This window comes from Eleutherodactylus coqui, chromosome 6, assembly GCF_035609145.1.
Source record: "Eleutherodactylus coqui strain aEleCoq1 chromosome 6, aEleCoq1.hap1, whole genome shotgun sequence".
Lineage (NCBI taxonomy): Eukaryota > Metazoa > Chordata > Amphibia > Anura > Eleutherodactylidae > Eleutherodactylus > Eleutherodactylus coqui.
The window spans coordinates 155,406,143-155,432,276 of record NC_089842.1 but is presented as its reverse complement, the minus strand read 5'-3'; the positions used below and the strand labels follow the sequence as shown (position 1 = coordinate 155,432,276).

The window sequence follows — 26,134 nt, the reverse complement described above, 5'->3', positions numbered from 1 at the left end:
CAGCATTAAAAAATCTAAATTTATTATGTTCAGACTAAAGACATTCAAGCCAAAAAGTTACAATCATAGATTCAAACAATCGATTTCCTCTTCTTTGGTCCCACAGAGAAAGAAATCCGTGTTGAATCGACTAATGCATCTGTTGGGAAGGAAAACTTTCTTCTTGCAGATCCTCTGCATAGAAGACCAGTGTACACCTCTTTGGCTTTTTTCCTAAAGTGATTCCCAATCATGACGTACATGACTGGATTGATACAGCTGTTACTGAAGGCAATGTAAGTAGAGATTTGGGTAAAAGTATAATTAACAGATTTTACTCCACATAAAGGAAAGACGTTGAAATGATCCAATATGTTCATAAAAGTGGAAATATGGAAGGGCAGCCAGCACACTATGAAGACCAAGAGTACGGACAAGACCAACCAGGTAGCCTTTTTCTCATTCTTGACTTCCTTGAACTGTTGCATTACGTTGTTCCTCAAGACACAAATAATTTTAGATGTACAGAAGGTGATGACAACCACTGGCACCAGAAAGCCGATAACACTCAGGGTGGTATCTATCGCAATAGACCATTCTGGAGGTGCTCCTTCTATACAGGCAGTTGTATTAAACTCTGGGATAAAGGCTAGCTCTCGGAACACCATGCAGGGCACGCTTAACACAACAGCACACATCCAGATGATCGCACAGTTCACCTTTGCCCACCAAGGTCTTCTTAGGCGACCAACGGACATTGTCTTCACCAAAGCCAGATATCGGTCAATACTGACCATCAGAAGAAAGTAGATGGTACTATAAAAGTTGAGTTGAAAAAGGCCGCTGACAGCCACGCACATAAACCCTCCAAATGGCCAACAGAACCGTTTGGAAATATATATGGCCCAGAATGGTAGGCCACTGACTAAAATCAAGTCAGCAGCCGCCATATTACCCAGGTAGATTTCAGCGACTGTGCAACGGCTTTTATGAAGGATAAAGACCGAGATGACAAATAAGTTTTCTATGAAGCCCAAGATGAATATGATCCACATGAATGGGGGGCTGTAGGTAATGACCCACTCGAATTGTTCCATGTCTATGCATTCATTTTTTGGAGGTGCTGTGGTACTGGCTAAAATGATCATCGTTGAGTTGAGTTCTTTGCTCATCATCTTGTGTTTGGTATGCTTGGATCCCTGTTGGAAGCACAGAAATAAATTGAACTTCATCTCCGCCAATATTTTTATCAGTATAAAGTAAGTAAAGTCTAATAGCGAGACAGACAGTCCGAAATCCATATGGCTATTGTGATCAAAAATTACTATGAACATTAGATATGAAGTGAAAAGAATTGTGGAAGATAGTGTGATTGCAGTAAAATAACGATCATGTCCCAAAGTAAGTCCATTTATGTTTTCCTTATGCTTTGAAGCAACTATGGGAAAATGCTATGCCAATCATGGGATGTTCACAATATTAACAACTTTCAGAGGTTATAGCTGTTCATATAGAGGTTGTAGGCATTGCCACTCACTAAATCTCAGTCAATGCACTAGCACTACACTACAATTTGCAAGCTCTTGAGAAATACTGAAAACCACACGTTGGAGACCACTGCCATATAAGATTCTGAGCTTTTCAGTGTGTGTACATACTGGAGAGAAGATAACTGACCTCTATGTGTATATACTGAGGAGAATCTACCTCACCTTTATGTGTATATACTAAGGAGAATCTACCTCACCTCTATGTGTATATACTGAGAAGAATCTACCTCACCTCTATGTGTATATACTAAGGAGAATCTACCTCACCTCTCTGTGTATATACTGAGAAGAATCTACCTCACCTCTTTGTGCATATACTAAAGACAATCTACCTCACCTCTATGTGTATATACTGAGGAGAATCTACCTCACCTCTCTGTGCATATACTAAAGAGAATCTACCTGACCTCTATGTGTATATACTGAGAAGAATCTACCTCACCTTTCTGTGTATATACTAAAGAGAATCTACCTGACCTCTCTGTGTATATACTGAGAAGAATCTACCTGACCTCTTTGTGCTTATACTAAAGAGAATCTACCTCTCCTCTCTGTGTATATACTTAGAAGAATCTACCTCACCTCTCTGTGTATATACTAAAGAGAATCTACCTGTGTGTGTGTATATACTGAGGAGAATATAACTGACCTCTGTGTGTATATACTGAGCAGAATCTACCTCACCTCTATTTGTGTATACTGAGGAGAATATACTGAAAGGCTGTTAAGTACATAAGAAAGCGGCCATGGACTGCAGGGATGGAGCATGCTTTTAAGGCTAAGAAGAGACTGCAACCTCCAGTCTGGGTATAAATTGGAATGAAAAGTGTATTACCTTTAAGGCAGAGACGAAACTTGAAGCTTCTCAATGCAAAATCTGTAACAGGGCCCCCAACTATAAAGCTTTATTCATACTATTAGGCTCACTGTATGGAGAAGAGAGGCCTTATGGGCCCCCTAAGGCTCCTGGGCCCGCGAGCAACCGCATCTCCTGCACCCCCTATAGTTATGCCACTGCTTTAAGGGTATAAAGTGAGGAGAGTGGGAGGGGTTACACATTCTACAGAGGGACATCGGCATAGGCGTACCGTCAGGGGTCGCAATTGCGACCGGGCCCCTGCACTGAGAGGGCCCAGAGTCTCCCCGCCATTTGCAGAATGTACATTGAGTGCATTATCAGCTGGTCACACTGACGGCTGGATGTTGTGGGAGGAGGGGAGGAGAAGACAGAAGCAGGAGAGAGGGGGGCAGTGTATGGAGAAGACCCAAGTGATGACGTCATCATCTGCGCACCCTGCTCTCCTCACACTGCGACTGTCTGCTGGTCCAGTTCCAGAGTTACAGCTGCTAGTTCAGGTGAGCTGGTCCCATGTGACTGTCCTATATTTATGTTGTGAGAAAAAAAAGTCACCCCTTTCCCATATCCAGAGAGGTGTAGTTTTACTACAGGTTATCTTGTACAGGCACACTTAGCTCTGCTAAACATGGTTGCAGCACGCTGCTGCGACACACATGGCTCTGCTACACAGTGCTGTGCATGCTTGGCTCTGCTACATGCTGCTGCGCACACTTGGCTCTATTACACGCTGCTGCACACACTCAGCTTTACTACAAGCTGCTACACACACTCGGCTCTGCTTCACTCTGCTGCTGCGCACACTCGACTCTGCAAGATGTGTACAGTCGGCATTGAGGCTCTAGTATCCTGTTGTATCACATCTAGTTTGTATACAAGATGTGATACGGGTGGGCATGGAGGCTCTAGTACCCTGTTGTACCGCCTCTAGCTTGGATACAAGATGTGTACAGGTAGCATGGAGGCTCTAGTATCCTGTTGTATCACATCTAGCTTGTATACAAGATGTGATACGGGCTGGCATGGAGGCTCTAGTACCCTGTTGTACTGCCTCTAGCTTGGATACAAGATGTCATATGGTCGGGCATGGAGGCTCTAGTACCCTGTTGTATCGCCTCTAGCTTGGATACAAGATGTGATACAGATGGGCATGGAGGCTCTAGTATCCTGTTGTACCACCTCTAGCTTGGATTCAAAATGTGATACGGGCGGGCATGGAGACATACAGGTTCTGTATGGTGTCCTGCAGCATATAGCTTCACATTTGCTGTAACTGAGCCTCTAGATCGTGCAAACTCGTTGGCATCCAAAATGGTCCTATATATTAATCTGGTGACCGGGCAGCCACAGAAGTGTGGTAATGTTGTGGGGACATTCCTGTGAAACTTATACCAGCTGTACATATCTAATTATATACAGGTGATATGAGGTCTCAGCAGCCCTATCTTTGTGCGTGCTCTCGCATTGCATCTCCCACTGATTTAAATCGGGCCGGCGGCATCATCGTACCACATGCATGAGGTGCAATGGAACGTTTCCCTATTGAAACTACTTTCCCGAAGTGATGTGAGACAAATTTGCATATTGGTGAGCATGATATCAGGCCGTGATTCATGGCTCGATATCAACCCCCCTTGTGAAATTAGCCTAAGACCATTTTGCACAGACGTCTTTTTCCATGATCACTGCACTGTGGTGTTGTGAACCCTGCGGTAATTGCAGTATAATGCGGTATAATGGAGTTTCGCAGACATGTGCTCAAACGCAGCGTTTTCCAGTGCCGCTATTTGCAAGCGATATCTGTTTTATATTTTTGCGTTTAACGCACCTCATCAATGATGGGGTATGTGTGAGATCTGATCGGAGGCTTGCCATCACAGGGGAGACCACGGGGACTAAGATGGTTGTCATGGCTTTGCGATCTTTTCCGACAATAGCGGAACATGGCTCAGCTCGTTCAGCAACAATGCTAAAACAAGCAAAAGTCCGCGCTGATAATAATTTCCAAGCAATATGTCACGTGTAGAGATGAGCCAGCATACTCGCTAAGGGCAATTACTCGAGCAAGCATTGCCCTTAGCAAGTACCTGCCCGCTCGAAAGAAAAGATTCGGGTGCCGGCTGGAGGCGGGGAGCGGCGGGGGAGGAACGGAGGGGAGATCTCTCTCCCTCTCTCCCCTCTGATGCCCCCTGCTCACTCCCGCAACTCACCGCTCACCCGCGCCGGCACTCGAATCTTTTCTTCCGAGCGGGCAGGTACTCACTAAGGGCAATGCTCGCTCGAGTAATTGCTCTTAGCGAGTATGCTCGCTCATCTCTAGTCACGTGACGCCAGTGACTCTTCTCAAGTGATCAGTTACTCAATTTATATAAAAGAGTGTCTTAGGTATAACACTTCTGATAATTTCCTTCCAATTGAACTCTGTTACACACACACGTTCCTAGGAGTCACTTTCCTTCCCAATATCTAGGTGTCCTCGGTCTCAGTTATCTAATAGACGTTTTCCGGGAAGGATGCTCCTGATACCATGGGAAAACAGAACTCTGCCCTTCCTTACTTGCTAGTTATTTCATCCGACTGTCATAGCAAGAATCCTCAACTCTGAGCTTCAGTCCCCAGAGGGGATACATCCCATGGCAAAATGAGATAGACCTGCGGCTCTGCACAAGCAGAAGCAAATGAGCTTCAGCCTCCCGTTGACACGTCCTCCTCCACCAACTACATCTCTGAACTCACTCTCCTACTCTAGACTCTGCCTCCCAACTTTTTAAAAACTCATACAATGCCACACACAGAAAGTTAGAGAAGACAGACTTGCCACTACAAAGCTTGTTAGCACCAACATAGAACATAAACCAACATGAGTACACACAGAGACACAAAAGACAATTCACAAGAGACAGACATACGCACACATCAAAGACACCGCAACTCTGGGCCACTGGTCTTGGTTCCCCCTGAGGACGCTGCAAGGAGAAACATGTCAGGTGGCTATAGATTAGATTTTAATAGGGTTTTGGTGGTGCTGATTTACTAGTCCCTCCATAGGCTTTTGGAAATTGGCCACCCAGGCCTATGTTTTAGTGTGTATATGCACAATTACACACTTGATACTAACCGATGACTGCTGGTCACATCTCATTGCTGCCACCAGTTGCGCCTTTATTTTAAATATTATTCAATGTTGTCTTTGTCCCTTTTTAATAATAAAGTATTTTTATTAGATTTTAGGGGATATTACTCATGGGTATTTTTTGTCTTTGACAATTAGAATTGTCTCTATATACCCGGAGTATTCCTTGGGCAATTTTATAATGTATTCCTGGAGGCAGGAACGCTGCCCCTGAAAATGAAAGTAAAATCGCGGCAAAGTAAAGCCAGGGCCATGTGTGAGAGTGGCCTAAGGGGCTACAAACACATTCTCATGTGGTCCAGGAAAATAGTCATGTTTGGAAAGCTTATGCCAAGAGGATAGATCATGTATGTAAATTGGCTTTGCAGATGTAGGCAGCGCGGTTTAGGTATGGGTACAGGTACAGTTGTGGGGGGAGGCCAAATCTTTTCTTGAAAACGGGGTGACCAAAAAAAGCGCAATTCTAGATTTGTGTATTTTTTATGACGTTCAGCATGTGGAATATATGATGCATTATTTTGATAAATTGGATTTGTACAGATGCTTTAATACCAATGTTTTTTTTTTTCTTTTGATATTTCAATTACAAATTCAGGAAACGGGTTTCTTAAAAATGTTGTTATCCTTTATTTTTTACAACAATAAAAAAACGTTTTCACATATTTTTACTTTTTTTTAGTCCCCTAACACCTTAGTGTTGCCGTATATGGTACGTCTGCCGCTTCCAGAAATACATGGCAGCCCTGGGGTCCTTCAACTTCAGAAGGCCCCCAACTGCCATGATACTTGGACTGCAACTTGTGATCTCATTGTGGGGATGCCATTCAGAACTTCTGAGAAAATCGCATGAGATTTGTGCGTTGCAAGATGCACAGATCTCGCACAAATATGAACCCCATTGTTTTGAATGGGATCATACACATGTGCGATGTTTTTCTGCATTGCACCGCGATGCTGTGCAGGAAACAAATCACAGCACATTCTATCTTGCTATGTGCTCTCGTGCTCTCGTGTCACAACGCTGGGGGATCCTGCTGCTGAGGGCTACTCCGCTCTCTGTGTGTGTGTTTGTCGGGCTCTCGGCCGCAGCGCCCGTGACAGCTGGGGAAGGGAGCGGAGGCTGTGAGCGCTGCTGTGTGCGCAGGAGCGGCGACAGAAGGAGGCTAAGCACCGGGGGTGGGGGGGGGGGTGGGTTACACGTGTTGGCCGGCCAAATGATGGCACAGAGGTCCTCAGCAGTGGCACTTGCACATCTCCCAGTCTGGTAGCGCCTAGCAGCGGGAGACAGTCGACCACAGCTGGAGCAGGGGGCCAGAGAGGTCTGTGTCTCCGGCAGCCAATCTGGAGCTGGGGGCGTTCCCTGTAGCTCCCGCAGCATAGCCCATGTCTCTACCCATATCTCTGGTGGAGACAAGATACAACACTACCACTTCGGGGATACCAATCTGTCTAGTTAGGAAGCATAAGCAATTGTAAATCCATTTTACCTGCTTTGGTGCAAATGAAAGTGATAACTAGTGCAGTGGATAGGTAACAGCAAGACAACTCCCCGAAAATCGGAATGGTTTTTAAGGTGGTGGCCACAGAGAATTACTAACTCCTTATCCTTTCTGATTACTCTCTAGTTTTGCAATTTGCTTTGTCCTTGTCCCTACTGGTAGTATGAAGTGCGACTTGCAGTGCAATCAGGTTGCATAGGTTTCTGTGTCTCTCAGCACAGTCTCGAGAGCATGGAGGAGATACTAGGACAGGAGTCGTTACATGAGGAAAACTGGACATGTGCGTAGAAGGGCATCAACCCAGTATTACGACCACCGGCGTACCGCTAGAGGTTGTAGGGGCTCGAATTGTGACCCAGCCCCTCTGCAAACAGGAGCCCAAAGGCCCAGCCATATATTGTATAACTGCTGCGGGCCAACTCCATGTGATGCTCAGAGAGGGGAGAGCCATTACCAGGGCAGCTGGGAACCAATCCCACACTGCAGACTTCCCCGGCGCGAGTCATCCCTTCCACTGAGAGACTGCAGTTGGGATTTAAAACAAAATGCCCTAAGGTATACAAGGTCTTAATACATTAAACTTCCAATTGCCAAAGAAGGCAAAGAAATGACCTATTTGTCATACCATCCCAAAATGAAAATAAAATAATAAATCTTTATTACATGTATGCAAAAGTGCTAGATCAAGATTACCACCTGGTTTATAAAGATATCAATCTGGTGAGACCTACAGATTTTCTAAGTGTCTCTTTTGCGCAACTGAGCATGATCTTGTTCTTCACTACACTGACGGTGGCTGATAATAGCAGAGGAAGGGAGTGGAGTCAGTGGACCATGCGGTGTAACGAGGTATGTACCGCATGTAATCATGTATGCATAGCTCGTATAAGTTATACTAGCTGCACATATATAATTATATACAGGAAATACCCAGGTTATACCAGTTTAGTCTATATCACCATATAAATAATTTACATAGTGATATGAACCATGCTGGCATCACCTGTATATGATTGCACACTTTACACACAATTAAAAAACGGATCAAAAACCTATGTATCTGTTTTTTTTTTAGAGAAATGTATTGTTTAATCCCACATGCGGTTTTTCATAGTGTATGCATTTTCTTACATTAGGTAAAACGAGAAAAAAAAAGTTTTAGTACCGGGTTAGCCAGTAGAGCAAAGTATGATTGTTCTCAGTAAAAGAAACCTTGTATATATGATACCTTTTAATGGCTAGCAAAAATACATGATGTAATATTGAGCTTTTGGATCTTCTATGGACCCTTCCGCAGGCTCAAAAGCTTGCTATAACATCATGTATTTTTGTTAGCCTTTAAAAGGTATCATATCTACAAGATTACTTGTTTTTTCTTACTGAGAACAATCACACTTTGCAGAGTCTTAAAAACACACATAGTTTTTGAATACCGCATGTGGTTTTTTTGATGTGTTTTTTTCATTGTGGTTAAAAAATACAACAAAAAACATGAATGATACCTAAAGCGCTACAAACAAATTTTCATGTAGTCCAGGAAATGAGTCATGTTTGGAAAGCTTATGCCAAGGGCCTAGATCATGTATGTAGGTTGATTTTGCAGCTGTATACAGCACAGTTTAGGTATGGGTACGGGTATAGGTACAGGTGGGGGCCCAAGCTGAACATTTTTACCTGGGCGCCTGAGCCTTTAGCTATGCCCCTGATCGGGACCAGCATCTGCTCCTTTGTGCGAGAAGGAGCAGGAGGAGCACTAGCAAAGCCCTACAAAATGACCTCCAGAGGGCTACTAGCCTGCATGTTTCTGACCAAGTGCTTTGTTGTACAAGACTGCAAAAAACTAAAAAAGAATATATATAATTTTGGTATCGTACCAACCTGCAGTAAAACTTAACATGTCAATTATATTGCATAGTGAACGCCATAAAAAGGACAGAATTGGTTTGTTCTTTCCCCGTCACCTCCAAAAATTAAAAGTCATATTTAGACATTCTATGTATCCCAATAGGTTACCAATAACAACCACAGCTCACCATGGAATGAACAAGCGCTGATACGGCCATGTCGAGGGATAAATAACAAGTTATGGCTTTTGAAAAGTGGAGATGAAAGTCGCCAAAAAATTGTTGCACCCTCAAGTACCAAACTAGGCCACGTCCTAAAAGGGTTAAATGCCTACCAACATCTCCAGGTACTTCCAATAAATAGGTATTATGAATGCCAAGTCTTGTGGGAGAAAAGTAAACATTCCCATAATGCACCACTGAAAAGCCTCATTAATTGGTGTCTAATAACGTAGAAATTCTATTTTGACCCAAGAAGGTCAGGATGGCTCAAGAGATATTGTACAGCCTGGGACCTGCCCTGGCATGGTGGGAAATGCTGAGAGTGTATTGACCTAAGGATGAGAAATGATATTGATTCTGTCATGCATGGGAAGTCTGACCATTGTGAAACAGTCTACAGATCGGGCACAGCCTGTCCTCTCTCTACTCTGATGACATTTTAATTCCTCATTAACTATATTAGATAGATAACAGGTTTCATAGAAATGTAATCATGGTTACTGTTTAAAGGAGAATTTAAAGGGGTTGTCCAGGAAAATATGACTTCTTTCTTCCAAATACAGTGCCACGCTCCTCCACAGGTTGTATGTGGTACTGCAACTCGACCCCGTTCACTTCAACGAGGTGCAATACTGGACATAAACTGTGAACCCGTGGACTGGTGTGGCACTGTTTCTAAAAGAAAGCACCCATATTTGTGTAGTCCTGAACTATCATCACTTTAGTCTAGGGGAGATATAGATTAATGGAGTGATCAATCCTGGTAATACAATGGTGCAACATTTTGCATTGATCCCTGTGGATATACAAGGTGGGCCACGCCAAACTCTCATGAGCTCTTATGAGCATACTCTAAGGGTATGATTACATGTAATAGAAATGCTGTGGATTTTGTGCTGCAGAAAATCCATTGCAGAATCTGCATCATTTCCTTATTAAAAGCTTCATCAAATTCTGCACCATCTGCAGTTGATTTCACCCTTTTGATAAAAGGGGTCAAGTATGCTGTGGATCAGCACCAATGGTGCGGATTTTGATGCGGATTTTCCACTGTGGGAAATCGCAGCATTTCTGCTATGCGTAAACGTGCCCTTAAAGTAAATCTGTATTTATTGCCCATAACAACCAATCACAACGCAGATTTTATTTTACATTAGCAGTGTAAGAAATGAAAGCTGCGCTGTGATTGGTTGCTATGGGCAATACAGGCAGATTTTCTTTCAGCCAGTTTTCATAAGAGTGCGGCGCCAGGCTACTTTTCCGTTGCCTAACCTGTACTTAAGGAATAGTCTTATTTGGATACCTATCCTTATAAAACACCCACATCAACAATCAGATGTGTAGATGGAAGACCCAGTTCTATGAGCTATCTGACTCCCCAACACACACATTCCCAGCCACGGGGTTTATGCAACTGATTAATATTGGTAGATGGAAGCACTGTGGCTGATGACGTTAATGTAACATTAATGTACATAGTTGTTGCCTTGACTCATTCTGATGCACGGGTACTGAGAGGGTCACATAACCTATGAGGGGGCGATTGGAGAGGACATTTATTAAATCATAAATAGAGATGAGCAAGCATACTCGCTAGGGACAATTGCTATATCGAGCATTGTCCTTAGCGAGTATCTCCCCGCTCGGCAGAGAAGGTTCGGCTGCCGGCGCGGGTGACAGGTGAGTTGCGGCCATGAGCAGGGGGGAGCGGGGGGGAGAGAGGGAGAGAGAGATCTCCCCACTGTTCCTCCCCGCTCTCCCCTGCCGCTCCCCGCCCGCCGCCGGCAGCTGAACCTTCTCTGCCAAGTGGGCGCTTATCTCTAATCATAAAGTCTTTTGGATTCTATGCTTGTGCACTAGATATCCTAAAGGCATGACTTATAAAGCAGATATGTTATACTGTATATGTAATATAAACACATATCCTAATAATATATGCTCATAAAAATATATATCAGCCTTAAAAGTACTATATATTGCTTTATTTCTGTCCACAATATTCATTTATCTCTGAGTGTGTAAATATTAATATCGGGTCAGTATACCTTTAAATGTGCAAACTTTGTATTGGTGCATTTTGTTTTAAAATAGCATTTGTTATAAAGTCTACTATGATGGGATGAAGAAGTGTAAACTTCAAACTGTGTACGTGGAGATTTATGTGCTGTGTTGGATCAAACTGTGATATTTTTATGGCATACGCCATGCTATTATAAATAAAGACATTTTTCATGAAAGTGCTGAATTCCACTCCTTTCTTCGAAGAATATCCATTTACTGCATGCTATAAATACACTAGTTGCCTCATATGTGAAGACTGTGCTTGGATTTTGCCACGTTGTAGCTGGTCAATGCACTTGATTTATGTTAACATGATAGCCATGCAATAACTAGTAAAAGTGCGATTCACTTTAAATACCTGTCCTCTGTTGTCCTGTAAAGTCTGTCTTTAGTAACAGAGATAAGATGGAACACAGGAAGTGGAGAAGGGTGATGAGTCATGCTACCCATAGATGTCTATGAAGAGGATAGGGGAGGGGAGCAGAAACTCACACTGGCATGATGTTAGAGCTAATGGGAGGTATTTACTGTATTACAGCTACTGAAATCACATCTACACTGCTCAGGAATGCTGTATAATGTTCCTTTGTGATATGACTGTGTTCAGCTTTTCAGATAGGCCTCATATCCACTTGCACGCACGGATTCCATTGCTGAATCCCACAGTGAAATTGGTGCGTGCCCGCAGACATGACAAGAGAAAGGCAGCTTCTTACCTCTCCGGATCCAGCGTGGGTCCCCACCATCTTCTTTCTTTAGCACAGCGGATGTGTCCGGGAGCATGCACAGTGCCATTTTTTCTATTTTGAATCTCCTGCTTTCCCGCGGATCCGTGGCACCTCCATAGTGACAGCTGCGAGTGTACCACGGCTTAAATGGAAGCCGTTGCTGCAGGACCCGCAGGAAACTGAAGCATGCTGTGATTTCTTCCTGTGCATGTGATCCGCAGGCTGGGAAAAAAATCACATCCGCATGCTTTTACTTGCTGTGCAGATGCTAATGCATCCCTATGGGCGGCAAGAGGTACGGATCTATCGCACAGGAGACACGCACGGATTTTATAATTAAAATTTGCACGTGGATATTGGGCCTTCCTAGCTAAAGACGGATTTCTCAGCACTGTATTCCCATAGCTACATTGCTGAATAGGCATTTTATATGGAAAATATATTGCAAAAAATGCTTAGAATTGCCTATTCTGTACATTTTAGGAATACAAATGTAAAGAGCAGTTACTCTTCAAATGGCTGGTATGTAAACCTATATTTCTATATTTGCCATGTTCACTTGATCAAAATATCCCCTGGTGATATCAGTTATTTGCTGGTGAGTGAGGGTGGGTTCACAGAAAAATAACTCATTTTATTGGAGCTGAGCTGCACTATCACAAGCAACCTGTGGGCAGCAGTGGCGCTGTTTCTGAAAGAAGCAGTCCTGTTTTTCTAAAACTGTATTCATACAGGCAAGTGCAATATTGGTTCAAGAAACCCAGGCTGATATCGCACTTGTAAACCTTCCATCTTGCCTGCAATGTGTTCTGTGAGAAAAACGCATTGCATTGCTGCTCATGCGGTTTTCACGTTTGTGAAATATCACGTCTTTTAAATAGTAAAAATAGAAAAATCACATCAGACTCGCGTGAAAATCACATTTTGTGTTTTTTTTTTTTTCAAAAAGGAATAGGAATAGGAAATGTTGAGCAATTCTTAAACAAGAATTGCCTGAAAAATAGAACATGCTGTGATCTTTCTATCTGAGACTATTGGTCTGAGAGAAAAATTACTTGTGAGTAAACACATTGAAATTACTGTTTTCACATGCGAGTGCTGCCCATATAGTGATTGGATGCAACTCGCGAGTGAAGAATCGCCTGTGTGAATACACCCTAACGCTGTATAGTCAGTTTAACTTTCCTTTATTTTACTATTCCACCCTCCCCTCCGGCATCATATATCCCCATCTGTGCTTCAAACCAACCATTAATGACATGAAAGTTGAGAAGGGAGCCAACACCACCGTGCCCTTGAGGTTTTGAGATCCAGCTGTCCACTTCCTAATATGGTAAAAAAAAGTCATTTTCCGAGTTCTTCTCATTGTTTGTAATCTACATATTACTGAGATTATGGCTGCTCATCAGAGCAAAATCTAAAGTAAATATGATGTGAGTTTCTGAAGATTTTCAGAGGAGAAAGTCGGGTGGCATTCAAATATATTGAACAATGTCACTGTCTTGAAGCTAAGCAGAGGAATTAAAAATGACCTCTAAGTATTGGCTATACGTAGAGGTGATCTAACCCTGCAAACAAAACCTACAGAGACGCTGCAATACATTTGGTTCTCTGCGATGAGAAAAAGGGGTTGCTTTTTAGTTTTTGCAGAAACATGGCCACTCTTCTCCATATCCTGTGTCTAGTAGTGCAGCTCAGCCATATTGACTTGAATGGGCATGATCTGCAATATCAAACAAAACCACTGGACAAGAGTGACGCTATTATTATTGTTGTTACATATTGGAAGCTCATGTGGCCCTTGGCCTAATTCTCCTTGTAAGACTCCTCTCTCTAGAAAAACTGTATTGTTAGCAAGCAAGGGTGGATTTTTGGCCCAGGGATCAGGGAAAGTGGATAGAAGGCAACAAACATCAGACCCTTCTATCCTGGGTGATAAAACTTGGCCTCAAAATCTCAATAACAGTGCTTGATTCCTTTCTATTCTGACAGCAGACCTGCTGAATACCTAATAAGTTCTTAGTGATGTAAATACCTAAACTTACATTAAGCCATTTACAGGTTATCTCAATTGATTCTGGCTGCCGGCACCAGGAAGCATCACTATTGACTGCTTTGCTATTCCATGTCCCAGTCTCGGTCCAGCTGCTCCTCCAGTTTGGGGCCACATTATCTTTGATTTCCCTTGGATTCCATACGGTCAGCTGTCTATCGTTGGCCTCCAGTCATCAGGGCTCTTTTGGTCCTCCATCTTCAGCCTCCAGTCATCAGGGCCCTTTGGCTGCTCCTCAACATGGGAATAGAGCTGCTCCTGCCACTATCCTTGCACAATGACCTCCGCCACTTCACTTGTAGGTCTCTACTGCTGACTCTAACTGCCATGTTCACCGGCTGCGGCTGTGCTTCTCTCTCCCATGAGAAATTCCTTTTTATAGCACCCTTGAGGTGCATAGAAAGCTCCAAATGTTCACTTCACAGTGCCCAACAACAGAGCTGTAAGCACTCTGATCCCCAACTCTCCTGTCCCGTTTCCAGTCGCAACTCGGATCAGAGGGGGCAAAGTTTAGTGAGGCTACCAGTTGTTCCAAACTGTAAGGGGGAGAGTAGAGCAGCACTGCCCCCTTACAACAGCAGACTAAATCTCTCCTGAAAAATATTAAATATCAAATGTGCTATAGACAATTGCACAATCATCTCTATACCCATGATAAGTAAAAATGAACTGGCAATAGTGCTTTATCATCTATAACACTGGTTAATGCCTATGATGGGCATCACTGTTTCTAGAAAATGTCTGGGATTTGGATACATGCAGGTCCTATTTGGTTCATATCTAACTTTTAGAATAGTTAATAATAAAAATGATATCTTATTGTTGGGTGATAATAAGGGTTTATGTTACAGTTAGGCAAATTGGGACTAAGTTCTATACAATAGACTGCATCTCCATGCTGCCCAGATCTGTTTCGATCTTATCCTCAAGCACACAACATAGAATGTGTGAAGACAGCGTACAAATCATGTATAAGACACAGTCTCATTGCAAATAACTCATATTGATGTATTTTAACAACATTGTTTGATCTTCAAAATGCTTGACTTGAAAGGTCAGGGGAAATAGATAATGATATCAAGTGGGTGTCAGATGCTGGAAGACCCCACTCAGGATTCATTTATATTAGGCTTTTTCACAAGCTCAGTGCCAGATGCTTTGTGGAACAATTCTGAATTTTCCCAAGCATTTCCGTGTTGATACATGTTTCCATTTAAACAAGGAAAGATAAATACTGCTCCTTCCCCAGAGAAGATCGGGGCAGCTTCACAACCAGGAGAGACAAATATGCCTGAATGTACCTCACCCTGCACCGCTGGCCTGAAATGACGGCAAAGGGATGTGATTACCTACATGACTGTAAGGTCAGGGGTTGAAGAAGACTTTTTTTCCTTCTAATATGATACAGTTTTATTATGTTACGTGAAATAGTTTTCCTGTGTTCAATGGAAAGTGACAAGACATCAATCACTGAAGCCACTGACCTAAGTAGAGAGGAGAAATGGTGCCCAAAAGTCTTCTATAAATATGAGAGAGAGAGAGAGAGAGATAACGAGAGAGAGAGCTGTATCTACAGTTTGATCACATTTAATAAATGCTATTAGATTATAGAAAGATACACCAATAAGTGATAGCATTAAAACCACCTGACTAATAATATTGTGTAGGTTTCCCTTTGTTTTACCCTTCGAAGTATGGACACATCAAGACCTCTGATGGTGTCCTGTGGTATTTGGCACCAAGATGTTAGCAGGAGATCCTTTAAAGATGTATTTCTATCTCAGCCAAATAGGGCTCACATAGCAATACAACCAGTATGCTGCAGCTATTGGTGGTTGGGAGTACAAAAACAGCCAAATTGGATGTTCTATGCTGATTCTGTAACTCCTGTCCACTTCAATGGGAGTTACGGAAACAGTGACTACCAGCCCACTTGGCTGCTTATGTATTTCTGACCACCTCTGACTGTGGCAAATAGGGGATAGGAGTCTGTGGGTGAAAGTGTTCTACAGATAGGTATGGGTCCCAAAGGTGGGATTTGCACTTAAAGGGGTTGTCTCGCGAAAGCAAGTGGGGTTATACACTTCTGTATGGCCATATTAATGCACTTTGTAATGTACATCGTGCATTAAATATTGGCCATACAGAAGTTATTCACTTACCTGCTCCGTTGCTAGCGTCCACGTCTCCATGGCTCCGTCTAATTTCGCTGTCTACTTGCTTTTTTAGACGCGCTTGCGCTGTGCGGTCTTCTCCCCTTCTGCTCGGTCCAGGCACGAGCGGCGTTCTGGCTCCGCCCCCTTCTACGCGTCATCGCGTAGCTCTGCCCCGTCACGTGTGCTGATTCCAGCCAATCAGGAGGCTGGAATCGGCAATGGAACGCACAGAGTCCATGGTGCACCATGGGAGAAGACCTGTGGTGCACCATGGGAGAAAACCGCAGTGCATCCCTGGGAAAGGACCGGTGGCCATCTTAGGGAGAAGATTTTTTAAAGTCCTTATTTTGTCGGATCGGTAAGTAGCAAGCGGTTTAAAAACCGGTTTTGATTTGCTATTTTATGCCAGGGGGGTGACAGGGGGAATGGGGTAAGGTAAAATTTTGAGGTTTGCCGCGAGACAACCCCTTTAACAGACATTTATGACATGTACTTTGGATATGCTACAAATATCTGGAATAGCAATAAACCTTTGAGCCCTGTAAGTTGTGAGGTGAGGACTCCATGCTTTATGTTTGGATTTGTTCTTCCACACATCCCACAAATGCTCAATCAAACTGAGATGTGGGGAACTTGGAGGCCAAGTTAACAACTTTAACTTTTTGTTGTGTTCCTCAAACTATTCCTAAACAGTTTTTACAATGTGGCAGAACACATTATCCTGCTAAAAGAGGTCACTGCCATTAGGGAATACTGTTCTAATGAAGGGGTTTATTTGATCTAAAACAACGTTTAAGTATGTGGTAGGTGTCAAAGTAACGTCCATGTGAACGCCAGGACCTGAGATTTCCCAGTAGAACATTGCCTAGACCATTATACAGTGCCTGCTTGTCTTCTTCCCATAATGCACCTTGGTGTCAAAGAAAATGTGATTCATCAGATAAGGTCACCTGCCATTGCTACATGTTCCAGTTCTGATTGCTCATGTGTGTATTGTAAACTCCTTTGGTGATGGCCCAGGGTAGCATGGGCACTCAGACTAGTCTGTGACTCCATGGCTCATATACACCAAGTTGTGATACCCAGTGTCTTCTGACATCTTTCTATCATAACTAGCAGTAACATTTTTACAGTTTCTGTTCCATGGGATTGCACCAGACCGGCGAGCCTTCACTCACCACACACATCAATGAGCCTTGGATGCCATAACTCTGTTACCAGTTTATTATTTGTCCTTCCTCGGAGCACTTTCAGTAGGTGCTGGGAACACTCCACAATACTTGCCGTATTGCAGATGAGGTGATCCAGTCTGTGCTATTTGCCTTTCTCAGAGACACTCAAATCCTTACACTGTTTCCTGCTTTCAACACATCAACTTTGATAAAGGACTGTTCACTTGATGCCCAATATATCCCACCCTTGACAGGTGCTATTGTGACAAGGAAATCAGTGTTAGGGTGGTTTCACATCTGCGGCAGGGGGTCCATTTTCTTGTTCCATTTAATGAACAGGAAACGTGAATCCCCTGGTCGAACGGGCCCGCCTTATGACATTACCGAATAACCCCAAACGGACCCCACTGACTATGATGGAGTCTGTTTGGTTTCCTCTCAGCTGCCCAGCATTTTACAAGAAGAAAAAACGTTGCATACAGCGCCTTCTCTTCTGGCATTTTGTGCCAGATCTCTGACAGAATCTGTCAGTATTTTTAATGTTATTGCTAAATGGGATAAATTAGATGTCATTACTACAGATGAGCGAGCACCAAAATGCTCGAGTGCTCGTTACTCGAGTCGAACTTCCCACGATGCTCGAGAGCTCGTTTCGAGTAACGAACCCCATTAAAGTCAATGGGCGACTCGAGCATTTTTGTATATCGCCGATGCTCGCTAAGGTTTTCATTTGTGAAAATCTGGGAAATTCACGAAAGTGATGGGAACGACACAGAAACGGATAGGGCAGGCGAGGGGCTACATGTTGGGCTGCATCTCAAGTTCCCAGGTCCCACTATTAAGCCACAATAGCGGCAAGAGTGCCCCCCCCCCCGCACTGTCAGCATAAAGATCGTTCTCCTCTGCCACAGCTGTAACAGGTGTGGCAGAGAAGAACTATGTTAGCCCATTGAATTCAATGGAGCCGGCAATATAGCCGGCTCTATTGAAAGCAATGGGCTGCCGGCGATCTCAGGATGAATTTTCGGGAAGGGCTTAAAAATATAAGCCCTTACCTGAAAATCATCCTAAAATGTGTAAAAAAAAAAAAAAATGTCAGCATAAAGATCGTTCTCCTCTGCCATAGCTGTAACAGCTGTGGAAAAGAAGAACGATGTTAGCCCATTGAATTCAATGGAGCCGGCAATACAGCCGGCTCCATTGAAAGCAATGGGCTGCCGGCGAGCGTGGGATGAATTTTCGGGAAGGGCTTAAAAATATAAGCCCTTACCTGAAAATCATCCTAAAATGTGTAAAAAAAAAAAAAAATGTATACTCACCTTTCCGCTGAAGCCAGAGTTCAGCCGCGTCTGGCCGGCAGTTCTCCTGAACTGCTCTCTGTAGTATTCAGCAGCCGGGGATTTAAAGTCCCCGCCTGCTGAATGAGCTGCCTCTGATTGGTCACAGCCTCACCAATCAGAGGCAGCTCTCACTCACACCCATTCATGAATTCATGAATGGGTGTGAGTGAGAGCTGCCCCTGATAGGTCCCTGCGCTGAGCCAATCAGAGTGAGAGCTGCCTCTGATTGGTGAGGCTGTGACCAATCAGAGGCAGCTCATTCAGCAGGTGGGGATTTTAAATCCCCACCTGCTGAATACTACAGAAAGCAGTTCAGGAGAACTGCCGGCCAGACGCGGCTGAACTCCGGCTGCAAGGAAAGGTGAGTATACATTTTTTTTTTATTTTTACACGTTTTAGGATGATTTTCAGGTAAGGGCTTATATTTTTAAGCCCTTCCCGAAAATTCATCCCGCGCTCGCCGGCAGCCCATTGCTTTCAATGGAGCCGGCTGTATTGCCGGCTCCATTGAATTCAATGGGCTAACATCGTTCTTCTCTGCCACAGCTGTTACAGCTATGGCAGAGGAGAATGATCTTTATGCTGTCATTTTTTTATTTTTACACATTTTAGGATTATTTTCAGGTAAAGGCTTATATTTTTAAGCCCTTCCCGAAAATTCATCCTGAGATCGCCGGCAGCCCATTGCTTTCAATGGAGCCGGCTGTATTGCCGGCTCCATTGAATTCAATGGTCAGTGCTCGTTTAATCGAGACGAGTACCGCGTGGTGCTCGTCTCGAGTAACGAGCATCTCGAGCACCCTAATACTCGAACGAGCATCAAGCTCGGACGAGTATGCTCGCTCATCTCTAGTCATTACATGATACCCTTCACAGACTAGACTCTTTAAAATGATTATTCTTTATAGAAAAGTGTCTAAAAACATACACACAAGGGCTAGACCAAATGGGATAGGGGTAAATACGCCCCAAAACCCCACTGGGGTATGAGGGGCTTTACTATTTTTATATTTATCTTAATCAAATGCATTGTTGGGTCTGACCCTAATTTGGTAGATACTTTGTGCAGTATCACTTAATGAAGAATTCACAGCGTGCAGAAAGTCTAGAAATATCTGAAGCCCTTCACAGACTAGACTCTTTAAAATGATTATTTGGGGGGTTTTGGGGCATATTTACCCGCATCCCATTTGGTCTAGCCCTTGTTTGTAAGTTTTTAGATACCTTTCAATAAAGAATAATCATTTTAAAGAGTCTAGTCTGTGAAGGGCTTCAAATATTTCTAGAGAGGTTCACAAAGGCAGATTTTAATGAATTCAGAGAGAGAGTAGGAAAAATCAAATGGCTGGACTCAGACCTCAAGACCCAACCTTGAGGTCTGAGTCTTCTCAGGTCTTCCTCTCCTTGTTATCCAAAATTCAAGGATAGCATGATTACTGCCTCCTAAGGTCCCAGCCACCCTTACTTTTCAACCATTTCCTCCCTGTTGGTAATAATTAAGGCCAAGATAGCAGATCCTTTTGTTTTATGTTCTACCTTTTGGAAGATAAAGTTGTTAGTAAGAGTGGATAAAAAAATGTTGGATCCATTACTTTTGTCTGAGAGATTCCCAACAAATTTCTGGCTAGTTAAAATCTCCCATGATCACTATGTTGTGCTTTTTTGAGAACTTGGCCATAATGTAGAAAGAGTTCATCCATATCTTCTGCTTGTCCAGGCAGCCTATAGTAAATGCCTACAATGGTGTGCTTTCTGTTGTTCTCTCCTTGTATTCTTACCCAAACAGTTTCTACAGAACTCCCATGCTCTGAAGCTTGAATCTCTGTGAATATATGCTTTCCTAACATGCAACACCTCCTCCTCTTTTATTATAAAAAGGTTGTATCCTTCAAGCCTTGTATTCCAATCATGTGTATCATCCCACCAAGTTTCCCTGATGCCTATGACATCATATTTCTCCAATTCCCCTTGTTTGTTTCCCATGCTCTGTGCATTTGTGTAGGAACATTTTAGTTTGTGATCGGTGTCTCTTAATCCTCTACTTTCCTTCTGAATTTTTCTTTGTTCTTTTTTTCCACTTCTAATAGCAAGGTTCAAAATATATTAATTAGCTGTATATTTTTATCTAGTCTCTCACTTCTCTTCCCATATTGTTCTAGTTTAAAGCTCTCCTGCTGAATGTAGTAAGGAGCCTGCCAAATATATGCTTCCCAATCTTTTTAAGGTGCAAGCTGTCTCTAGTAAGGTGTGCACCATATAGATAATTCATTCCATTGTCTAGAAATCCAAATCCTTGCTGACGGCACCATCGATGTAGCCAGTTGTTCACTTCTAGAATTCCATCTCCTTATTCCATGGCTATCTACTGGGAGGATGGATCAAAAGACTACCTGTGCTCCTAGTTTCTTCACTTTCCTGCCAAGGTCTTCAAAGTCTGTGCAGATAGTTGCAAGGTCCTTTTTTGCAATGTCATTTGTCCCTACATGTATGGAGTGGTTAGTGGTCTGTAGAACTAAAGCGTCTTGATGGCCTATCAGACACATCTTTGATTTGTGCACCTGGAAGACAGCACACCTCTCGTGAGGTGTCAGGTCTGCAGACAGTTCCTCTCAATAGAGAATCCCCCACAACCACCAGTCTCCTTTTCACCTTCATAACAACACTTCTTTTTCTCCATCCAAGAGGATTCTTAGTGCTTACTAGACTGTTCTTTATGGGCAAACTCAAACCTTGATGTACCTCTTCATTGTTCTCCTGCGTGAGAGCATGGTACCGATTCCTGAGCAGTATGGGTGCTGATTCTCTCTTGATCCTCCAGCTTCTTAAGGTAACATGCTTCCATTCTTCTCTTTCTGTGTGTACACTGGAAATGTATTGTCCTTCAACATTTTGAAGACTTACTTCTGCTTTGTCAAGGAAATACTCTCCTTCCTTAATGAGTTTCAATGTAGCTATTCTTTCCTCATAGTTTAATGAATGTATTTAGGTATGAATATGTGTGCATGATGTTTGTTTGTGCATATGCATGTGTGACTGGTAAGTGTATGTTTTATGCATGCATCTCCGTGGCCCTTTTTCTACACTTATGGAACACACATTAAGTAATCACTTCTCTGCAGGACTCAGGCTTCTGCTGCTATCACATACAGAGCCCTGCAGTGCAGAGAACGAACACCACTGGTGCAAGATCTGTGGCTACAGAAGTGATGCAAGTGATCAACTATGTAAGCAGCCACCACAATATTTATGTTTTAGACTTTTACTTGGAATTTTACAATTTTGAAACAGTTGATCTCATTTTCTTCATGTACAACCACCATCCGTGATATTACTGGACTGCTGGCTTCATACCATTAACAACCCACCAAATGGTGAAAATTCGGCATTAGAAGTGTAGAAATGCAGGGTTCAGGATACATTTTTTGAATAACCCCTATTACCTCTATTTTTTGTACACAGCTTCTGTGCAGACCTATGCATCTCCATGTTCACAAACCTTGTGCCCACAGACCTTGCAGTGATGTATTACAGAAGAGGAGGCAGTTGAGTAACATGTGGTTGTAGAATCAGACTACACAGAGCTTGTGTTACTTAGTAGCCAAAGAGACAAATGCATCCGCATAGGAGCTGTATACAAACATTGGTGGAAGAGTTTTTTTAAACAAAACTATTTGCAAAAATTTTTAAGCTATTTAAGATGCAGTGGAGCAATAAAAAACGGTTTCAAGAATGTACATACTCTTAAGGAACTATAGAAATGAGCTCCTTCACATTTCACATTGCATCTGGGCTTACGAGCCGTAGGGGGCCAATGAGGCCTCTCTTCTTCATATAGGGAGCCCAGTACTATGAATAAAGCATTATAGTTGGGGGCCCTATTACAGGTTTTGCATTGGGGCCCAGAAGCTTCAAGTTACACCTCTGCATGGGAGTATTTGCATGCGCAATACGCAGAAAATAGGACCTATTGATTTTAATGCATGTATCTTGCATGTGCAATTGTGTTGTGCAAAAGAAGCAGCATGCTCTATTTTCCTGGATATTTGTTCAGGAGAAGAACACATCTGGCACTCATTAAAGAATTTGGCCATTTCAATGGCTAAGTGAATCAGTGTGTATTTTTTTACACGCGTAAAAAGTACAGTAAAAATGCAGTTTGTACACAAATACACAACCTTCAATCTGTAAAAACACGAACAAAGGAGCTTGTGTTTGTTTGAAGGGGCTCTAATGCTTTCTAATGGGGAAAGGAGTCATCACAATTCTACATTATTAAATAGATATAGCAGATTAGATTTTGTCTTTGTGCAGTGTGATAACTTGATGCATTAATGTTTTTAGGGTAGTATGTAAATAGCTGGAAAGTTGCCTAAAAAAACTGAAATAACACCATCCCTGCTGTTTCCCTGTTGTGCACAGATCTAGAGGGCAGCGACTAATCGCTGGTTAGCACAGTGACTTCGCTATGGACGGCACATTGGTCATAAGAAGTGTAGTTATCCAACCATTTAGGAGTTCCCAGGAAAAACTCATTTTAAGGACTTTTCACACCGGCTGGAATTAGCCTGTATGACACACCGCAAGCTGTGGTAAATTCCACACCAAAATTTGCAGGCTACCAGCAGATTTTAATGAGGAATTGAAAATGACTTAAAAGCTGCCTGCAAGTCTGCATCCAAATCCGCAGTTAGACCTATGGATTTTAATGCGGAATTCTGCAGCTGCAGCTTTGGGTGCATCATGTGGGTAATTTCTGCCCATGTGAAAGAACCCTCAGGTAACTAATGACCTAGCAAGAACCAAGTGACAAACTGAGTGCTGCTGCTATATCTGTATGTGACACGCTGTATGAGCTCTTACTGCAAACTGAGGAAAAAGTTTTTTATTGTCAGCAATAAGGCCTCTTTTACAGAGGGCGACAGCAATATCACCGCAAGAAAATCTGCAGATATCGCTGCGATTTCTTACGGCGATATCACAATTTTGTGGCACTGTAAAGACGCGTGACTTTGTAGCACTTGAAATATAAGCCCCACCCTGAAAATAAGACATATATTTAAAAAAAAAAACATAACAAAACAATATATTACCTGGCAGGCACTGTCCGCTATGCTGCACTTCTCCTCCAGAAGTTTTGCAGCACTTGTTTGTTGTCTTCAGCCAGCGCTTTCTAGTCAGGGGGTTCAAAAATCCCGCCTCCAGGAAGCACTAGCTCTGATTGGTTCTCGAGCACTGCAGCTCAGCCAATCACTGTAGCACTCGATGAACCAATCACAGCCATTCAATGCAATGGCTATGATTGGTTCATCGAGCGCTGCAGTCATTGGCTCGATGAACTCCTCGTTCATTGTTTGAGTGGGCTGGCAAAGTGTTGCATGGCATGCGAGGTGCAAAGCAATGCAAGTTTTCCTATTGCAAACAATTGGGAACACTCCGCAATCCTACTTCTCCAAAGCCAAGGCAGTGGATCGCTACTTTCCTGAAGTGATTCTAGGTGTTTTTAATACAAAAATGCTTTGCATCCGTAGGGAGATAACATGTGAAATTAGCCAAAAGCAGAGACATTCATATTCGTAATATGTAAATAAGGCTGATGTTTGCCCACTTGAAATTTGTGTGCGCAATATGCAGAGAATAGGCTTTCAATGGGTACGTTGGCATGCGCATATTTTTTCAATGCATTTTGGTTGCCCCCCCCCCAAAAAAAATGCAGCATGCTCTATCGTTCTTTGCATTTGCACACCAAAATTCCCCATTGAGGTCAATGGGGATATGCAATGTATGCAAAAAACAGATTCAGGACTTATTCAGACGACCATATATTGGCCGCGTATTCACGTCGGCCGATATACGGCTTCCCTCTCTGCAGGGGGACGAGGCTGGAAGAGCGTGGAGCAGTGCACTGAGCTCACGCCCCCTCTCCACCCCTCTGCACTATTTGCAATGAGGGGAGGCGGGATGAGGGCGGCACTAATTCTCGGAACTTAGCCCCGCCCCATCCCACCTCCTCTCATTGCAAATAGTGCAGAGGGGTGGAGAGGAGGCAGAGAGGAGGCGGGAGCTCAGTGCACTGCTACCGGCTTTTCCAGCTTCCTCCCCCTGCAGAGAGGGACACCGTATATCAGCCAGCGTGAATACCCGGCCGATATACGGTCGTCTGAATAAGCCCTCGTGGAAAATTCTGCGATGGAATCCACTGTTTGAACATAACCTTATACAGGATGCAATGAAGCATCATAACAGGATAAGTCAGATATAGCAAGGAGATTGGGCATTCCAGTTTCCAAGGCAACCATATGACGCCCAAGAAAAAACAAAGTAAGTTACTTTATAAAGCAAGAAATTCAATACCCTATATGGATCCATGACTTCTCATAGTCGATGATTTGCTACAATTGTATCCAGTCTGCATAATTCTCCATAAGGTAAATATATTAATGGCACAAATGTATCTCCTGTACTCATGTATTGCTACAATGTATCTGTGCAGGTAAAAATGTATCAGTCTAGAGTGCAGACGGTTTAGCTCAGTAGATACAATTGTAACAATCTTAGCTGTGACAAGAATCAGGTCTGTATATGCTTCCAGCCTCTGCATGTAAACAAGATTGTTCATTTGCTGACAACAAGCAGTGATCTTCAAAATGCTGAAGAACTGAAGCACAAGCTAAATTAATATAACTAATTATATAGAAAGTTGCAGAACGTTTCACTGTATGATAATTATATTTCAGCAACATAAAATTGTACTACTAATCCCTGTATGCAATCAAAGCAATGAAATGGCTGTTCTGGGAACAGAAATAGAACTGCTGACTGCCTCTGCTGGGATAGTGACAGTGATTTAGTGTTTGTAGAGGTTCAATATAGTAAATAATCTATCATTTCTGATTGTTGAAAAGTATGGAAAAAATTATGCTACAGTTGAATGGGATTTGTTATTTGGTAACTCTTTTTTTGCAATGTGAGAAAGCTATCAACTAAACCACAGGTAATTTAATCAATGTACGGTAATTTGCACAGAACTTTTTAAAGACTTGACAGAGAATAAATGTAGCAGATCACTCTGACGATGGACGTGGTGGGATAATGGGAGTAATAAATAGGATCAGAAAACCAGTAAACACCATTTAAGATGTTTTCTTTTCTTGCCTTTCAAGCCAAGTACAAGATTTCTTCACCCACCCCAAATACAAAGACCACATATTGATGCTATAGTGCATAATGATACTATATGGTTTTACTCCATGTAAACCACCTTCTGCATTATCCTAGCACCAAGGCAGACCCCCAGCCCAAGGTTATCTGACAACTGAAGCTACTACCGTATATTTATACAGGTTAGCAAATGGCTATGAAATGCTCACAGCTCTTCTGCACTCTGACACACAGTCAAGTTTCCTGCTATCATTATTGCTGTAAATCAATCACTTTTTCCTGCAAATCTCGCTATGTTACCTTGGGAATAGTAAGATGTGTAGAGCCTGTTCCTCTGATTGACTGCAGACTGATTCTTGGGTATTGTGTTTACCAAGTAGAGA

At 42.9% G+C, this 26,134-nt stretch overlaps 1 protein-coding gene across 1 annotated transcript; it reads right to left on the bottom strand.

Annotated features, from left to right (window-relative positions):
- On the bottom strand, nt 1-26,134 carry LOC136632823 (B2 bradykinin receptor-like). The gene is made up of 2 exons (XM_066608041.1): nt 26,052-26,134; nt 1-1,178 (listed from the first exon to the last, which is right to left on the bottom strand). The coding sequence occupies exon 2, from the start codon at nt 1,152-1,154 to the stop codon at nt 72-74; it is 1,083 nt and encodes a 360-aa protein (XP_066464138.1). The 5' UTR covers nt 1,155-1,178; nt 26,052-26,134; the 3' UTR covers nt 1-71.

Coding starts and splice junctions, on each gene's coding strand:
- LOC136632823 (XM_066608041.1), bottom strand. CDS start 1,154: ATGATGAGCAAAGAACTCAACTCAACGATGATCATTTTAGCCAGTACC.